We start from the raw sequence: 20,702 nt of genomic DNA on the forward strand, positions 1-20,702 counted from the left end.
ACCAAGTAGCCAGTTTTAAAATTCAAACTTTCAGCAATGCACAGCTATACAGGGGGATAAACAACAGAGACTGCGAATGCGACTACAAGAAATAACCAGAGACTGCGAATGCGACAACAGGAGATAACCAGACTGCGAATGCGACTACAGGAAGTAACCAGACTGCGAATGCGACTACAGGAAGTAACCAGACTGCGAATGCGACTACAGGAAGTAACCAGACTGCGAATGCGACTACAGGAAGTAACCAGACTGCGAATGCGACAACAGGAGATAACCAGACTGCGAATGCGACTACAGGAAGTAACCAGACTGCGAATGTGACTACAGGAAGTAACCAGACTGCGAATGCGACTACAGGAAGTAACCAGACTGCGAATGCGACTACAGGAGATAACCAGACTGAGGATGCGACTACAGGAGATGACCAAGTAGCCAGTTTTAAAATTCAAACTTTCAGCAATGCACAGCTATACAGGGGGATAAACAACATTTCCAGGGATGCTTTAGCAAAAAAAAAAGGGGTCTACAGGCCGGGTATCTACGGTAGGCAGAAGGACCTACCTGACCAGTCGGGCTCACCTCCCGCTCTCAGAGGTCCGGGGGCGGGGCTTTCGTCGGTAGGGGCGGGGCTTTCGTCGGTAGGGGGCGGGGCTTTCGTTGGTAGGGGGCGGGGATTTGGGGGCGGGGATTTTTGTGGTCCAGAGCGGAGCTCTCAGAAGTGCAGAAGAGACGCTCTATACAGACTCAGACTACATGAGGAGGGGCGGGGCAGGGCAGGGTCAGAGCGTCAGTGGAGCTCCCTGCCCCGCCCCTCCCTGCTGACAGAGCCTCTCTCATCCTAAGCCGAGGTCTGCTCTGGCAGCGGGCTGGCCGCGGCGACCGGGAGGACGGGGTTTTCGTGCGGTGCGGCGGGCGGCTTTTTTCCGCTGCTGACTGAGCAGCTCATGGGGCCCCTCCTGACGTCGGGCCCTCGGTCGGCGACCGAGTGACCGAATGGTCAGTCCGCCCCTGCTTATACTTGTTCTTTCCAATGGTTGCAGATTTTCCTGTCGTTGAGCTAACACTTTGGGCAGTACTTTGTCTCCTAACTTATTTCAGTCTGCACAACATTGAGGTACTTGTCTTAGCACCACTGGCTCTTATTATTGCAGCTTAAAAACTTGCTGCTCTTGTGATAAACACAGTAAGATGCATAGAACCATAACTTCCATAGCAGTCCACTGGTAAAGATTATTTCATCTGTGATCAAATTAATTGTGGCACCAAGAAAGTTGTACAGTATCTCACAAAGTGAGTACACCCCTCACATTTTTGTAAATATTTTATTATATCTTTTCATGTGATAACACTTAAGAAATGAGACTTTGCTACAATGTAAAGTAGTGAGTTTACAGCTTTTATAACAGTGTAAATTTGCTGTCCCCTCAAAATAACTCAACACACAGCCATCAGTGTCTAAACCACTGGCAAAAATGCGTACACCCCTAACTAAAAATGTCCAAAATGGGCCCAAAGTGTCAATATTTTATGTGGCCACCATTATTTTCCAGCACTGCCTTAACCCTCTTGGGCATGGAGTTCACCAGAGCTTTACAAGTTGCCACTGATATAATAAAATATTTACAAAAATGTGAGGGGTGTACTAACTTTTGTGAGATACTGTATAAACGATTGAATGCACTTTGAGTGCACTACAATAGGATAACACTATAATGGTGCTGCCCATAACAGTAATAAGAATCTGTCTAATGTCTCCAGACATTTCAAAGACATACACACTGGTAATATGAGCTCTTTTTTTCAGTGGCATAGAGAGGGTTAAAAAATGTAAGTTATGTCCCCACAGACTTTAAGAGAGAGGGGTGTGATGGATTTTCACCTTAGGTACCAGGATCCTTGCTGGTCTTAATTCCAGATGGGATGTGAACCTTTTTCTGAAATAGGATAGTCTTGTAGGTATCTATCATTTCTAACTATTGTCTACTTAATGCTTGTAATTTGTAGAATTGATGGCTTCTTATTGGGATTGACATTGTAGCTCAATCTTCACTTTGTGCTATTTCACAATATGAGTACTATTATTATTTTTCTATATTCTACTACGAGGGTCAGCAACCTGTAGATCGTGATCTACCAGTAGATCGCAGACAGGTGACTGGTAGATCACGGTCTGGACTTGCTGACTCACCATTTCAGAGCATTAAACAGAGTGAAATGCAGAGGCCAGGGACTATTTGTAAAGTTGGAGCTGTAGTAGGGAACAAGAGCCGCATAAGCTGACTCAAATGCAGGGTTTTACCATCCCCCAACTTTATGTGTGAACGAGCTCTAAGGGTACTGCTGCTGAATGCAACTAAAGGCTCATTCACAAGTTCAGCAGGCACTGCTGCTCCCCTGAAAAAGTGACCCTAATTTTTTTTTGACAGGTGGTGAGGAGGCAATATGTTGCACGATTACAGTGCAATGCAAGAGATTGCAATATGGTAGTATGGCAATTAGAGGTTTAAATCAGGTGTGAGGAGGCGATAATCTGCCTGGTGATCTTTGACTTCTCCTATGTTGTTTTAGTAATACTTTATTTCTATTTTTTATATTTTATATAAAAGTGAGCCCTGTGACATCTTTGGTGACACAACTCTTGCAGTTATTTTGACATTTGAGTCTGTTACTCGTGTGTTTATTTAGGAGTTTATATTTCCTTTGTCCATGCCCAGACCTTGTCCATCAATTATATCTTGGTTTTAATTGCTTAATTGCTTAACTGGTATATTACACTTTGGAAGTTGTGTCAGATGCAAACTGGCTTGTTTAGCCTAATTTAGGTTCAGAAAATGTTTATTTTATGATAGCCAATTGGTTTGTTCAAAAATAAAATAATAATGCCCCATACACGCGGTCGGACATTGATCGGACATTCTGACAACAAAATCCTAGAATTTTTTTCCGATGGATGTTGGCTCAAACTTGTTTTGCATACACAAGGTCACACAAAGTTGTCAGAAAATCCGATCATTCTGACCGCAGTGACGCAAAACACGTACGTTGGGACTATAAACGGGGCAGTAGCCAATAGCTTTCATCTCTTTATTTATTCTGAGCATGCGTGGCACTTTGTGCGTCGGATTTGTGTACACACGATCGGAAATTCCAACAACGGATTTTGTTGTTGGAAAATTTTATAGCCTGCTCTCAAACTTTGTGTGTCGGAAAATCCGATGGAAAATGTGTGATGGAGCCTACACACGGTCGGAATTTCCAACAACAAGGTCTTATCACACATTTTCTGTCGGAAAATCCGACCGTGTGTACGGGGCATAACAGTACACCGGTAACCTCCTTTGTCTGTGTTTTTTTTTGCTTTGTCATAGTTTTATTATAGAACACCTCATAAGACTACCATAGGCATACATACTGGTTTTCAATGTTGATTCTTTAACCACAACGGCCACAGTGGAAGACAGATCATTGTACCAGGTTGGCCCTGATACCATGTGATCGTTGTGACCAATCACAGTGATCACATGTCAATACTATGCAATGGCTTTCATTCATAGCCATTCTTTTTGTACTGTTGTAATTTCTGTGAATGTTCACAGTGATCACATGGCACAGGGACCAATCACAGGACCGGTATCATGAGATAGTTGTGGCTAATCACAGCTATCACAATGGTACACAATGTCACATGAATGGATGCCATTCATAAAAATGATTGCTTATAACAGTGATCATATCTTCACTGTAATAAGCAACAGTGTACTGCTCTGGTCACAATATGTAGACAGTGAAGCATGGTGGAGGTTCCTTGCAAGTTTGGGGCTAAATTTCTGAAAATGGAGTTAGAGATCTGGTCAGAATCAATGGTTTCCTCAGTGTTGAGAAATACATGCAGATACTTATTCATCATGCCATACCATCAGGGAGGCAAGTGACTGGCCCCAAATTTATGCAGCAGGACAACTACCCCAAACATACAGCCATTAAGAACTAAAGTGCCTTGAAAATATATTCATACCCCTTGACATTTTCCACATTTTGTCATGTTACAACCAAAAATGTAAATGTATTTTATTGGGATTTTATGTCATAAACCCACACAAAGTGGCACATAATTGTGAAATGGAAGGAAAATGATAAATGGTTTTCAACATTTTTTTACAAATAAATATCTGAAAAGTGTGGCCGATTTGTATTCAGCCCCCTTTACTCTGATACCCCTAATTAAAATTTAGTGGAACCAATTGCCTTTAGAAGTAACATAATTAGTAAATAGAGTCCACCTGTGCGTAATTCAATCTCAGTATAGATAAAGCTGTGGAGCCCTCAGAGGTTTGTTAGAGAACCTTATTAAAGGCCAAGGAACACACCCGACAGGTCAGGGATAAAGTTGTGGAGAAGTTTAAAGCAGGGTTAGGTTATAAAAAAATATCCCAAGCTTTGAACATCTCATGGAGCACTGTTCAATCCATCATCCAAAAATAGAAAGAGTATGGCACAACTACAAACCTACCAAGACATGGCCGTCCACCTAAACTGACAGGCCAGGCAATGATAGCATTAATCAGCGAAGCAGTTTAAGCCTCGTACACATGATCGGATTTTCTGACGAGAAATGTGTGATGACAGGCTGTTGGCGGAAAATCCGACCGTTTGTATGCTCTATCGGACAATTGTTGTCGGATTTTCCATGGACAAATGTTGGATATCAGGTTTTAAAATTTTCTGCGGACAAATGTCTGTTGTCGGTTTTTCCGAGGCATGTGTACACCAGTCGGGCAAAAGTCAGAAGTACAAACACACATGTTCGGAAGCAAGGATGAGCCAGAAGCGGTTGGCCTTGTAAACTAGCGTTCGTAATGGAAAATTAACATTCGTGATGTGGCAAATTATGAAATCTCGAAATGCAGCGCACAATTCTCTACTTCTTTAATTCTCAAATGTAACTGCCTACTCCAAAACTGTCATTTGAAGTAAAACACATAGCCAAGTATTATTCTACACAATTTTTAATGTGCATTAAAAAAAAGAAAACAAATAAAATTAGACATGCTATCTACCAATAGAACTTAACCAAAAAGTGCATTCTATGCATCCAAAAATATAGAAAATATACCAAATCAAATCAAAATTAAAAGCCTCATGCATGTGTCCTGCTTCTTAATATAGGGGGTCAACAATGCCAAGAGTTGGTGAAAGCAGGGGTCCATCATCCAGAGATAATTCCGAAAATCATCTGGATTATTCTCCTGGAGCTCTCGCAGCAATGGTATATGACCTAATTGGTCACAATTAATAAAGCAACCAATTTTTGGTCCAAGAACTTCTGCTCCTCCTGTTCCTGGACTAAAACTTGGGTCAATGCAATAACTCCAAAGCCAATAATAAATAACACATTATCTTCTCCAATTCTGCAACATGTCTGGTTGATGAATGGCCATTCAGAAACAAACTGAAAAGCACAAAATGAAAAGCGCAAACTGAAAAGCGTGAAATGAAAAGCGCAAAATGAAAAGCGCGAATCAACACGCACCAAACTTCTACTAACAAGAAATTATCAGATGGAGCCCAAAGGGTGGCACTAAAGAGCTGAAAAACCACGTAGTACGTCAATACGTTCGTGTTTATTGGCCGACAATTCCTTGCCATTTGTATGCAAGACAAAATCCAGGCACACGCCTTCAGACAAAAGTCAGAGGTTTTGTCTGCGGAAAATCCGATTGTGTGTATGAGGCTTCCCACTACCTCCAGGTGCAGGGCGTCGCGATGGGGACTTCTTGTGCCCCATCGTACGCCAACCTGTACCTGGGGGGAGTGGGAACATATGATACAGGAATCCACGCACTTCATCCCATACATGGAGAGCGTCGTCATGTGGTATCGCTACATTGACGATGTTCTCCTAGTGTGGAACGGACCAACATCTCTATTACCTACGTTCCTTCAGTCACTCAACAACAATGATTTCAACCTATCTTTCACCATGACTTGGGACCACGAGTCGATCACTTTCCTTGACGTCACCATCTACAAGGATAGTGAGGGTTCCCTTAGCACCAGCCTCTTCAGAAAATCCTCTGCAGGCAACTCCATACTTCATGCCAGCAGTTTTCACCCTCAACCACTCATCGCCTCCATCCCATACAGCCAATACCTTCGCACTAGAAGAAACTGTACTGACGACACAACCTTCATCAAAGAAGCTAAAACCCTACAAACACGATTACGCGCCAGAGGATATTCCAATTCCTGTCTTAAAAAAGCATATAAGAGGGTCTGTGCCAGAACACGCAATGACATATTGTACAACCCCTCAACCAAAAAACCCAAACCCCAACCCATTTCCATTATTACAAGGTTTTCTAACCAACACATGGCTATCAAGAAAACCATATCCAAATACTGGCACATGCTCACCATGGACCCCTCTATCGGTCCCTTTGTACCCCTCACACCGTCACTCACTTACAGACGGGCTGGCTCTCTTCGAGATCAGCTTGTCATGAGCGAGTTCAAAGACAGGGGAAAACGTGACCCATGTAAGAACAAAGGTACTTTTACATGTGGCGGATGTAATTATTGCAGGTTTCTCAACACCTCTAAACACATCACCCTGCCCAATGGCGAACCCTTCAAACCTAGACACTACGCCAATTGCAAAACATGTGGGGTAGTCTACCTACTCACATGTGAATGCACATGCTTTTACATAGGGAAAACCATCCAGGAGTTTTGGCGCAGGGCTTACAGACACATTACAGCCATGCAAACCTGCAACCCAAACCTACCCTTGGGCCGCCATGTTACCAACATACATGATGGCATCTGCTCAAAATTTTGGTTCATCATCCTCGATCGTGTACATACCAGTATACGTGGAGGGGATACTAACAAAACACTTCTACAATTAGAACAGAGGTGGATCTTTAGACTCAGAGCCACCCAACCCCCAGGGCTAAACACGTGCATATCCTTCAGACCATTCCTGGAGGGTTTCGCGTCTGGGGGCTCTGAATGGGAACCAGATGAGACCCCCCTCTAAATCTGAACACATATACATTATCTGTGCCCCCTTTTTCCCTTTCCTTTTTTTTTTTTTTTTTACCACCCCCCCCCCCCCCAGTCACATTTTGTATATTTTTGTATATTATGTATATAGCAGTTTTCTCTACCCTTCGTATTTATATCCACAAGACCCTTGAGGTATACTTTGCATTTTATGTTCTTTACATATTTATTGGGCTCATCATTATCATTGGCCCCATCACCCCTCTTGCTGCTTTTCCTTCTGGCCAATCTCCACTCTGACATTTTTCCCTTTTTTATCTTCCCCCTGTGTGTTCTCTGTTTATAGTTCCTGACGTTTTGCACACCACCACTGGGTCTGTCCTGCCCCTTCTCCTCATGCTGCGGGACCATCCCGCTCTGGCCCGTGCTGCCGGATTTTTTCCTCACTCGGCGCGGGGGGGCCACCCGACGCGACTACGTTGCTGTGGGTGGCGTTCTCGTAACCAGGAGACGCTGGATCGGAATTCGACCCGGCGTCTCCCGACTCCCGCGCCGCGGGCCTTCGGCGCGGGTCTCGGCTCCGCCCCCGTGCGGCGTGTGTCATCACGCCGCCGGGGGATACACGTTGCCGCACCTGGAGGCTCACATGCACTCTGGCGGCGGTGTCTTGTGGGGCCGGTGCGCGCGCCCCAGGCTCGGGGGGCGTCCACCTCTCCACCCATTGGCTGCGCCCGCGACCAATCGCGGGCGCGGCTTTACTATATGAAGAGGCTGTTTATTATACCCTCCCACGGCGTCCTTCACCCTAGAACGCTGATTCGCACCACACTCAGCCTGCACCTGGGACCCCATCGAGGTAAGACTGCCTTATACTGGACTCACGTTACTCTGGGGCTATACCTGGCTCACTGTCCCCTTCCTTAACTCTTGATAGACTGAACTCTGGAAGTCTCTCCTGGCCTGGCACCCTTGTCCTCCTCAGTGCCTTGCAATATCCTTGGGCTGGCACCATACCACTCCCCTGCCTGCAACAACAGGGACCCCCTTACTTTGGGGGTCATCCGGCTGGAGTACTACACCTAACCATACAAGACCCAGACCTAGATGTCGTCTGCCCTAAGGCTGCCCCCCCCAGCCTCCCGCCAATAAACTACCGACGGACCCACCCAGGTATGCTAACCATGTCAATGCCTATTATTCCTCAGTGGGTTACCACACACCTGTGGTCCCATTTACACTTATGCATTACATGTCCACAGGTATGCTTACATACCCTCCCTTGCCTCTTCATTACCCCACCCTCTCCTTCACTTTTGCTCCCTACAGACTGGAGCCCCTTCCAGGATCTTTCCACTCACCGGTGGCCTTTTTTGACGCCCTCTGTTGGGGAATTCTTCCCTGGTGGCCGCGCCTGGGGTGGCACTTTGGCCTTGCGGGTTGTGGACCAGGAGCAGGACATACCTCTACCTCCAGTGGTGTTACGTTCCCCCCCCAGGACCTTCCCCCTTTTTAATATGTATGCAGCATTTGACACATGCCATCCAAGCAATACTATATGGTTAGTAACCGTTGTGCTTGTTCATATACATTGTATACTCATTTTTTAATCATCACCTTCTTGATACATTTATGTCTGTATATATCATTGATGACAACATCCTTACAATTGGTTTATAATTGTTTTTTCAATATATAGACATACCCTTGCTCGCTGATTCCAATCTGATACCCCTGAGGAAGAGTATATATCTCGAAACGCGTCGGGTATTCCCCGCATATGTGTTCCATGTGTTTAGGAGTTCTATGATTGTGAATTATCCTTTGCATTTTGGATTGCTTTTCTCTTGTATGTATCACGTATGCTGCACATTTACCCCATGTACCACAGATCCATTTAAAGATCTATACTACTAATAAACACTTTATCATATAAATTTTGTTATCTCCCACACTCTTTATGACCTGTGAGTAGGTGTTCCCTCTAAAAGTCCCATAAGAGGATCAATTTCCATGTAGCTATGAGGCTTAAGAGGCCCATAGTAACTCTGGAGGAGCTGCAGAGATCCACTGCTCAGGTGGCAGAATCTGTTCACAGTACAACTATTAGTTAAGCACTCCACAAATCTGGCCTTTATTGAAAGAGTGGCAAGAAGAAAGCCACTGTTGAAAGAAAGCCATAAGAAGTCCCATTTTCAGTTTGCGAGAAGCCATGTGGCGGACACAGCAAACATGTGGAAGAAAGTGCTCTGGTCAGCTCAAACCAAAATTGAACTTTTTGGCCTACAAGCAAAATGCTATGTGTGGCGTAAAACTAACACTGCACATTACCCTGAACACACCATCCCCACTGTGAAACATGGTGGTGGCATCATCATGTTGTGGGGATGCTTTTCTTTAGCAGAGACACGGAAGCTGGTCAGAGTGGATCAGAAGATGAATAGAGCCAAATACTGGGCAATCGTAGAAGAAAACCTGTTAGAGTCTGCAAAAGAGTTGAGACTGGGATGGAGGTTCACCTTCCAGCAGGATAACTACCCTAAACATACAGCCAGAGCTACAATGATCAAAGATCAAAGGTTTAGATCAAAGTATATTTATGTGTTTGAGTTGCCCAGTCAAAGTCCAGACCTAAATCCAATTGAGAAACTGTGGCAAGATTTGAAAATTGCTGTTTACAGACACTCTCCATCCAATATGACAGAGCTTGAGCTATTTTGCAAAGGAGAATGGACAAAAATGTCACTCTAAATGTGCAAAGCTGGTAGAGACATACTCAAAAATACTTGCAGCTGTAATTGCAGCAAAAGGTGGTTCTACAAAGTATTGACTCAGGGGGGCTGAATACAAATGCAGCCATACTTTTCAGATATTTCTTTGTAAAAAATGTTGAAAACCGTTTATCATTTTCCTTCCACTTCACAATTATGTGCCACTTTGTGTTGGTCTAGCGCATAAAATCCTAATAAAATACATTTATGTTTTTGGTTGTAACATGACAAAATGTGGAAAATGTCAAGGGGTATGAATACTTTTCAAGGCACTGTATGTACAGCATAAGGAAGAACAATTAGTCCTAGAAGTGCTGATTTGGCCCCCACAGAGCCCTGATCTCAACATCTTTGCCTGTCTGGGATTCCATGAAGAGACAGAAGGATTTGAGTCAGCCTACATCCACAGAAAATCTAGGGTTAGTTCTCCTTCAAAAATTGTGTGCAAGTGTACCTAGAAGAATTGATGCTGTTTTGAAGGCGTGAAGGGTGGTCACACTGAGTATTGATTTGATTTAAATTGGTCTTCTGTTCGATCACTTTGCATTTTGTAAATTGGTAAAAATAAACAATTAAATATATATATTTTTTAAAGCATTCTTACTTTGCAGCATTTCTTCACACCTGCCTAAAACCTTTGCACTGTACTGTATGCCCTAGTTTGTAGACTTTATAACTTTCACACATACTAAATAATATACACTGATTTGTTTTATTTTTTACCAAAGAACTGTAGCAGAACACATCTTGGCCTAAATTTATGAAGAAAGAATATTTATTTGCAAAATGTTATAACAGAAGCAAAGAAAGCTCTGTCTAAAAAAAAAAAGATACATATTTAATTTGGGTACCGTGTTGCATGACTTAACCTCCCTGGCGCTATTCCTGAGTGTGGCCCTGGGTTACTTTTCATTACCATTAGCGGTAACCCCAAGCCACACTTGGGATTGCATTGCAGAATCCTGGTACAGGTTACTTAGCTTGTTCCCAAGATCCTGCAATGTCCCCCCCGCTGTATCCTCCGCATCATCCGCCTGATGTATTCATGTTCTGGGCTCTGTTCCCTGCGAGGGTTGTGAAGCATGGGGGCGGAGCCCAACAGCATATTCAAAAAGTACAAAAAACATAACACAAATAACACAGTGTAATCTGTAAGATTACATTACTGTATCAAATCATTTCACATTAGTTTTGCCCCTAATGCTTTGTCCAGTGCCATGCCTGCACTTTTATAGTATATATATTGTTATTTCTGCCTGGAAACATGAGAATGTGCATGGCATCCAAAAAGTGTCCCTTTACGTCAAAAGCGGTTTTGGACCAGCTAGAAAACAGCGATAGTAAATTAGAAAACTTGCAGAATTGAGTGATAGCAATTCGTGAGGAAATTCATTTTATTATTATTATATTATTATTTTTATAATTATTTATAGTTATTTATTATATTATAATTCATAATTTCTTGTTTCAAACTTTATCATACCTAGGATGTCTACTAGACTACTAGACTCTTGTTTGGACAGATTTAAGTGAGTTATTCCTAAGAATTACAGGCCTACAACATAAAACGCCAAATTTCTATGCAAAACAATGTACCACTATGAGATTAAAAAATCTGACATGAGGCAGGAGGCGGAGCCTAGCAGAGCAGACATGCATTGTTAGAGCTCCACACCGCTGAGGAGAGAAGAGAAGGACAAAGCGGAGCCTGCAGGCTCAAAAGGTATCCATTTGAACATTTTTGCCCCAGGGAACAAACTGTAAAAGTTTGGGCAGGAAATATGGTACTGGGAGGAAACCGTGGCAGAAATAAAAATCACCTCACAAAGAGCTCACAGGCACTCACTGCAGCTGAAGCAGCTCCAGTCACCTCACAAGATAAGCATCAGGGCGCTCTCACAGACAGAAAATGTCACAGCAAGACTCTCCATTTGAGTCAGATACAGAACAAATCCTCTCACAAACTTCTCCACAAGCCTCCTCAGTATCCCCAGTAATATTATTACAATTTGAAAAGATGCTTCATAAGGCTTTAAAACAAACCTCAGACCAAATAACAAAAAGCCTAACCAAAGAAATAAGAGAAACCGCACCGCAGCCTTAGAAATAAAAATGGATGAAATTGAAATTACAACCCAAGAAAATATAACAGAATTGGAACAATTAAAAAAAGAGAATTTAATACTTCAAACTAAGCTCGAAGATTACGAAAATAGAGCCAGACGTTCAAACTTGCGCATAAGGGGAATACCTGAAACTGTGACAGACCTGCAATCTACTATTACTGCTCTATTACAAGAACTAAAGCCAGATATCCCTATTGAACGTTTAGAACTGGACAGAGTACACAGAGCCCTCACAGCCAAAAAGAAAGATGGACCCCCACGTGATATAATCACAAAATTTCATTATTACAGAACGAAAGAACAAATACTAATTGCTGCAAGAGAAAAAAAAGAACTTAATTTTCAAGGACACAATTATCAAATTTTTGCTGACCTATCCCAACTTACTATTACTAAAAGACAATCCATGCAACCCCAACTAATGGAACTGCAACGCCACAACATTATGTATCAATGGGGCTTCCCCTTTTCAGTCAGATTTAACTACCAAGGTACAATTTACAGAAGCAGATCAGCAGATGAACTACAACAAACCCTTTTAAAATTAAATCTGACAGAACCCACAAGCAGCAACACTCCCACACGCAGAAGAATGGCGTCATCTTCACCTTCAGGCAGCACCCAGAAAATTTCAGAACAAAATGGGAATCATCATTCTCACAAAAGAGGCCGTTATGCCACATCATCCATGGACCAAGAAGATTCAATGGACTGACATCCTAATTCCTGATATCTCTTCATTTATTATACTAAGAGATGGTTCTCTATAAAAAACCTATATTTATAACTGAATGTAACTGCATTCTGATAGTCACACACTGTATGGGATCATGTTACATTCCAGTTATATTTCTTATTACTTCTGATTCATATAGCCTTAGAATATATAAGTGAAATAAGGAAATTCTTGTTCAGTTATATATTATCAGGTAATAACAATAGATTTATTACTTTTTAGGACAAACATGTTCAATAACCCAATAATAATAATGGAAGCTTTTTCTTTTTCTTAAAACAAATATATTATTACCTAACTAGTTCCTAGAATTATGTTTTTGTTTACTCTAATCTGAAGCAATACAACCTCAATTTTATGAGTTAACATATCTAAACAGTTACATATGAATAAAATATGTAATTGTTTACTCTAAAAGAGTTAAAATCCCAAAATAATTCAAACTATCTTCATCAATACCAAAGTTATTAACAGTACCTTTCTAACTGAATTATTTAGCCTAGGGCAAGACTAACCATATACAACCACCCTGGAATAAATAATTTCAACAAAAACTATATTCTGCACTCCAATTAATGAAACATCATTTTGATGTCTTTTGACATAGCACTTCTCTCCTGTAAGCGGAAGATCCGTGTACCCCCATTAGCCCTCCTCATTCTCCCAACCATATTATGTGGGAGTGTGACGAAGGCACTTATTCCCCTGAGAGAGATATTTATTCTCTTTCACGGGTAAATTGTGATTACTTGCAAAAAATAATTTATACAATGTATCATCTAATCTCATATGTTTTTTGTTTACTCTTTTCTCCAGAATTCACTGGTTTCTTTTCTATCTATTCATCTCTTCAGTCCACACAGGTTGATCTGCGCAGTCAGCTCTGCATAACAAAAAGTAAGTCAAAACTATTTGATCTATTGCCATGGCACCACTGAATATACTTTCCCTGAATGTTCAGGGAATAAATGTCCCTCAAAAAAGGACCAAAGCCTTCCGTACTTTCCATAACAAGAAGGCTCACATAGTATGCCTCCAAGAAACACATTTCACCAAAGATTCTACTCCAAAATATATTTCTCCTTTTTATCAACAAATTTACACGGCTTCTGCCTGTACCAAGCAAAGGGGAACTCTAATTGCATTTCACTGATCCACACCATTCACCTTATCATCAGAAATTAAAGACCCAGAAGGTAGATACCTGATACTCATGGGTTATATAATGGATACAGCAATCACGGTGATTTCCTACTACGCTCCTAACAACCTACACCATTCCTCTCACATATATTACAAGTGATTATTACACACAAAATAGGAACAGTGATAATGTGTGGGGATTCGAACCAGGTCCTCCTCCCATTTCTAGATAAATCACCTTTTACACCATCCAAAATAACCTCTAGATTACCTTTTTCTCAACTTCTTTCCAAATACAATCTAGTAGATTCATGGAGAGAAAGTAACCCAATGAAAAAGAAATTCACTTATTTCTCGCACCCTCATCAAACCTTCACCAGAATAGATCATATTTTTCTAACAATAGGAATGATACCAGAAATTATTGCATCAGATATAATTCCGATTCCGTGGTCTGACCATAATGCAGTATACACTACTATAGCCTCAGCCATACCAAAAGCGCATGACCCAACGTGGTACTTACCGGACATAATGCTCAAACACCCACTACGTCAGATGGCCATTGAACAAGTTTTAAAGGAATACATATCAATTAATAATACAACAGACATCTCCCCAATAACACTGTGGGAAGCTCATAAGCCTGTCTTGCGTGGTACAATACAAAGACAAATGGCACTATTTAAACGGGAACGCAAAAATCTAGCAAAAAAACTAGAACTCAATTTTAATGCAGCCTACATATCATTTCAAGATAATCCATCTCAGAGTACAAAATCTCATCTGGAAAAATCTAGATTGGAATATGATCTATTTCTCACTGAGTCAGTTGATAAATCCCTCAAACGCTCCAAACACAATTTCTACCTGAATACAAACAAACCAGGTACATATTTGGCTCGGGCATTAAATTCAACTAACAAATCTTTCAAACCAATACGTTTGAAATTATCAAAAAATGTTTACACTTGTAATCCAGTTAAAATAGTCCATAAATTTCACTCACATCTCGCAACTTTATACAAGACAAACAATGAATTTAATCCTACAGAAGCTGAATCCTTCTTCTCAAAAATAACCTTACCTGAGTTATCTCAGAATCAAAAAAGCAGTTTGGATGAGCCTATAACTATAGATGAAGTTGCTAACGCCATAAAAGACCTAAAACTTAACAAAAGACCAGGCCCAGACGGCTACTCGGCTTTATACTATAAAACATTCTCAGAAATACTCTCTCCCATTCTCACTAAAACTTTTAACAAACTTCTAGATGGACATTCTTTTCGGCAAGAAACACTAATGGCAATTGTTTGTATGATCCCAAAACCCCTTTCTGATGATACTTCCTGTGTGAATTATCGGCCTATCTCTCTGTTAAACCTCGATATTAAATTATTAGCAAAAATAATAGCAAAACGCCTCAATAGCATTATAGGAAAATTAATACATAGAGATCAAGTAGGCTTCATGCCAAATAGACAGGTAGGCGATAATATACGCAGGGCAGTGTTATTGGCACATATTGCTAAAAAACGGAAAATCCCTTTAGGTTTTCTATCTCTCGATATTAAGAGGGCATTTGACACAGTATCCTGGCAATATATGCAATATTCATTACAAAAATGGGGTTTTGGACCCCACTTTTTAACATGGATCAAAGCATTATATAATAAACCCAAAGCCTATATAAAATATGCTGGATACAAATCTGAAGCCTTTAAATATCGAAAGAGGTACCCGACAGGGTTGCCCATTATCTCCCTTATTATTTGCCCTTATACTCGAACCCATGGCCCAATACATCAGAACAAACCAAACTATAACTGGCATTGAAGTAGGAGGTATTACACACAAATTATGTATATTTGCAGACGATATATTACTTTTTCTATCATCACCACAGGTCTCTGGTCCTAACTTAATACCAGCTCTTGATGGATTTGCAGCCCTATCCGGCCTTATGATTAATCCTAAGAAATGCCTAGTGCTTAATATTTCACTCACAAACATGGAATTGATCCCGGCTAGGACTGCACTCCCATTCACATGGGCAGAAAAATCAATCCCATATCTTGGAATTCATTTAACAGCATCTCATTCTGACTTATTCTCAACCAATTATCCTCCTGTATTAAGACAGATCACAAATCTAATAAAACAATGGTCGCAACTTCCTTTATCCTGGATAGGGAAGATTAATGCAATCAAAATGACTATTCTACCCAAATTGCTTTATCTATTCAGAGTCCTCCCTATTCCAATTCCTTCCTATTTTTTGAGAATAGTACAAAAAAGAGCAACTTCGTTTATATGGGGCTCTTCTAAACCACGTATACCTATACACACACTACATCTTCCCAAATATAAAGGAGGCCTGGGATACCCTAATTTTACTAACTACTACAGAGCAGCACATTTGGCCAGTCTGTCCAAATACCATGCAAAACAGGAAATCCCATTATGGGTATTTATAGAGGCTTCAGAAAATGACCCTCTATTAATATCAAATTTATTATGGCTTGATCCTAAAGACCGCTTTAAAATTCATAATCCCATAACTAAACACTTCTTATCTCTCTGGGATAAACTAAAAACCAAATATCAGTTACAATCTCCACACAATCCTCTCCTTTCTTTTATCAGAAATCCGGCCTTTTATCCGGCATGGATCTACCCAAATTCTTTTAAAGCTTGGACAACATCAGGCATTCAGACACTAAATGACTTCATAGCATCTAAATCATTCCTTTCATTCCCATCGCTTAGAGAAAAATATGATCTACCAAACTCTGAGATATTTAGATATCTCCAAATCAAAAATTTCTATACACCATTCCTAAAGGGGGATACACCATTATCCCAATTATCCATTTTTGAATCAATCTGTACAAAAGATCCATTTGCTAAAGGTACAATTTCATCACTTTATAATCAATTATATGGAGTAGCAAATCTTAATAGACCCTCTTACGTTCAGAGGTGGGAGGAGGACCTGGGACAAACTTTAGAAGACACGGACTGGTCTAATATATGGCTCACATCTAAGTCATCTTCACCCAACATCTTGGCACTAGAGACAAATTATAAAGTCCTAACTCGCTGGTACCTTGTACCCGCTAGAGTGGCAAAATATTCACCTAATACCTCAACTCTTTGTTTTCGAGGATGCCCAGAAATAGGCACATATTTACACATATGGTGGACGTGCCCAGTAATCCAAACCTTCTGGAAGGAAGTCTTCGTGATTGCATCTAAAATATTTTAAAAAATAATACAACCAGATCCATATTTAACTTTACTTAATCTAAAACCGGAATGGTTAACTCTCTCAATTCAAACTTATGATCCAACTAATAACGGCTGCAAAACAAACAGTGGCCAAGGCATGGGAATCTCCTACATTGGTACTAGCAGAAACAATTCACAGAATGAATAATACAATGTCCCATGCTAAGATGGTAGCCATCGATCAAAATCAAATTCCAAAATTTGAAAAACTTTGGCATCCTTGGATAAAACAACAGTTCCTGTCAAATTTCAATGACTCTGTCCTGTTGCCATGGTAACAGATTAAATGACTTACAGAGACACCCATTCTAAGGCTTCAAAGAGAACTAAAAAGAATAATAAACTGACGAGCGGGACAACCTTGTGGACCATACCTCTACCTTTCAACCCTTTTTCTTCTTTCTCTTTCCTTTTCTCCACCTTACGATTAAAGCTCATTATCAGAACTTATTTGACCTATATACACTCTACTTGTAAACAATATGTATAGTAGGTATAAATCATATAAATACCTACAAAAGTAACTAAGGAAATGATTTATATCTTTAATTTAGGTTTACGTGAACCCAATGTTTAATATTTGAAATTTCATGATATTTACCTATATAAACCCTACTGTAAAACAATGAGCTTACTTTATAGATCCTTGTAAACTTACTTTATGTATATTTATGTATCTTTATAACATTGTATACTCAATAAACTTCTTTTGACAAGGAAAAAATCTGACATAATCATACCACCAGGGAGGTTAATTGGCATTGAAAATATGACAGCACTGAAATGTAAAAACTGGCCTGGGCAGGAAGTGAAAGTATCTGATATTTTAAAATTATTATGGTTTTCTAAACAATGTGTATTGTATAATAAAACATACATTTTAGTTTCTTACCTTATGTTTACCAGTAAACTTTCATAGATCTTCAGCATTGACACAGTAAAATGCATAGGAGAAGTCTTTATTACAAATTTACATCTTTTTTCAACAAAATCTAAGCACGCTGGAAGAAGCCATCTGCACATTGACTAAAGAGACACAACAAAAATGTTACCAAGATGTTTCAATGAGAACTTATTTCATAACAAACATACAATATGGAATGCATACATTTGCTGTACAGTATATGTATGTCAAGCTCTTGGAAACTAAGATGTCGCAAGTTACAAATAATTAAAATACAGGAGAAGGTGCTGAAACATAAAAAACAAGAGGTGAGGGACAAGAAGAAGAAGAGGAAAATAATAAGGAGAAGCAGAACGAGAAGTATGTGGGCATATGAGATGATCATGTGGTTAAAAAATAGAACAGAGATAGCCTTACTAACTCAGAAGTGTAAAGTACCAATACATGTTTATGATCTACTGTATGTGATGACTTTGTATTGCTACTGCTGTTTCTTTATCTGCTGGATAGCTTACCATATTATAGTATTATTAGCTTCATCGCCTAATCTCACATTAAATTGCTTCATCAACTGTTTAACTGATAATTTGTCAGGGGTTATATCTGTATCCTCCAGCTTTTTATCAATTGCATTAATAGTACAAAAAATACTTATTTTTCCTTTTCAAATTACTAATTCACTCCCTTGTTATCTCTCACCTGGACTATTACAACTGTTTCTTCATCAGCCTAGCTTTACTCAGGGTATCCTTCCTTCAGTCTGTCATGGATATTGCTGCCAGACTTATCCATGTTACCAACCATTCAGAAGTGCCTCCCTTGGCCAGCCAAGCTGCATACCTAATCATTGGATAATTGGTCTGGTTCTGTATTTTGAGACAGCTTTTATGTGTCATAGGTTTTTATGGTGCACCATACCAGATCCCTATCAAGGATAGTGGTCTATTATGAATTTTGGGGCAAATCCTATTTGTTTTTTTATCTGTCATTGGTTGTTATGGTGCACCACAGCAACCAATGACTGTGAACTCACAAGCATCCTAGCAATCTATTACATTGCTAGCATGTGAGCAGACAGCCCACACAACAATTTTCAGCTGCTTTCATACTAGCAACCAAAGACACTTGTGGGCATCATAGTGGGAAGTTTTCATTTAGTGGCAGTAGTAAAACAGCCACTAAATTAATTACTGCAGCCAGGATTTTAACTTTGACTGGTGGGGAAATATCCTGCTTTTGCCTACGTTTGCCTGTTCACCAAAATTTCAAACACTGAAAGTTTGCACGTATCCTGCATTGCTGCAAACCTGAACCCCATCCTCATATTTATACATAACCAACCTCATCTCAAAATATCACCCATGCATGATGCCATGAACTCTTCAGAGCATTTCCATTTCTCTGGAACTCCCTACTCCAATCTGTTTGGCTATCTCCTACTCTGTCTACCTTCGGGAGATCCCTGAAGACTCATCTTTTCAAGTAATGGTATCCCATCTCCACCTAAAATCTGTACTTTTACTTTCTCCATCAGCTAATCCCTAGCATTTATAAAAGTTAGAATGTTTTTATCACTTGCCCCTCCATACTAGATTCCAGCTATCAGAGCAGGGACTCTAACCATATTTTAATTTTACTGTCTTCCTTCATTTATTAAAGCACTGCACAAACTGTTATTAGAACCTATATAGTAATAGTAATTGAACAAGGTTTTTACAATATTCCCAAACATGTATGTGAAAGTGCTGCCACCCATACAAAAAAAGATGTTAGACATGTATATAACTTGCTGTGCACTTATTCCTTCAGCCATGCAAAGTAAAAAAGGAGATAGCATAATGAGAAGTCTAAAATAGCACCTCTATTTTAAATGCTCTATGTTTTCACAATATGCTTAAACTTAACATGGTTCCTTTTAAAACGAGAAACCGGATTAATTTTAAATTAGGTCTTCAGCCAAAAATATGTCTGCCTCTCCCATGCAGGTATGACAAGAATATAACATTTATAATAAAAATGTTCTATGTTACGATAATGCTCATAATGTCCTTATAAAATGTATATGTGCTTATTCATTTTGTTAAAGATACTGAGAATTCTACAAGAACAAAGACAGTGATGGCACTGTAAATAAGGTTTGGTTGGGTCGTCCATATGCCTTTATTAATACTATGCATATATAAGAAAACAAAACACTTCTCCTGGTCAGTTTCCCTTTCCACATCCGCTGTCACACTAATAGGTGCTGGCCATGTTTACAGCAATTTTCATAGGAAAGAAAACATTTTCTGGTTGGCTGCACATCTTCATAAAAGTACATTTATACAAAACAAAGCAAGGGAATTCAACAACCGCAGGTAATGCGTTTAGCGATAAATCAGCTCTTTATCATAGCTCTGATTTAAACATGCAGTCAACCAAAACATTTTTTCTTTCTAACTATGCATATATATTTTGCTGTAATATTCATATTTTTTCATGGTAATCTATGCGTGTTCCTGTACCCAAACTGGTATATTTTAGGGTTGATTTACTAAAGGCAAATGGACTGTGCATTTTTGCAAGTGCAGTTGCCCCAGAGCTTAGTAAATGAGGGGGAGCTTTGCTGACTTCCATCGTTCAAACATGTGCAAGCAAAAATGTTTTTTAGTTTTTTATTTTCATTGCATGTGATTGGATATTCTTTGTAAAGTGAATTTTTACCTCATTTACTAAGCTCTTGCAAA

The 20,702-nt window shown here is 40.0% G+C and overlaps 1 protein-coding gene across 1 annotated transcript in view; it reads right to left on the reverse strand.

The window, feature by feature from the left end:
- Window positions 1-20,702, reverse strand: part of LOC141133958 (dynein axonemal heavy chain 3-like) — a 3,453,856-nt gene that overhangs the window by 1,845,513 nt on the left and 1,587,641 nt on the right. The window contains exon 38 of the mRNA XM_073623563.1: window positions 17,965-18,098. Within this exon, the coding sequence (XP_073479664.1) occupies window positions 17,965-18,098 (134 nt within the window). The remainder of the gene's footprint in view (window positions 1-17,964; window positions 18,099-20,702) is intronic.

This window comes from Aquarana catesbeiana, linkage group LG03 (assembly GCF_042186555.1).
Source record: "Aquarana catesbeiana isolate 2022-GZ linkage group LG03, ASM4218655v1, whole genome shotgun sequence".
NCBI classification, from domain to species: domain Eukaryota; kingdom Metazoa; phylum Chordata; class Amphibia; order Anura; family Ranidae; genus Aquarana; species Aquarana catesbeiana.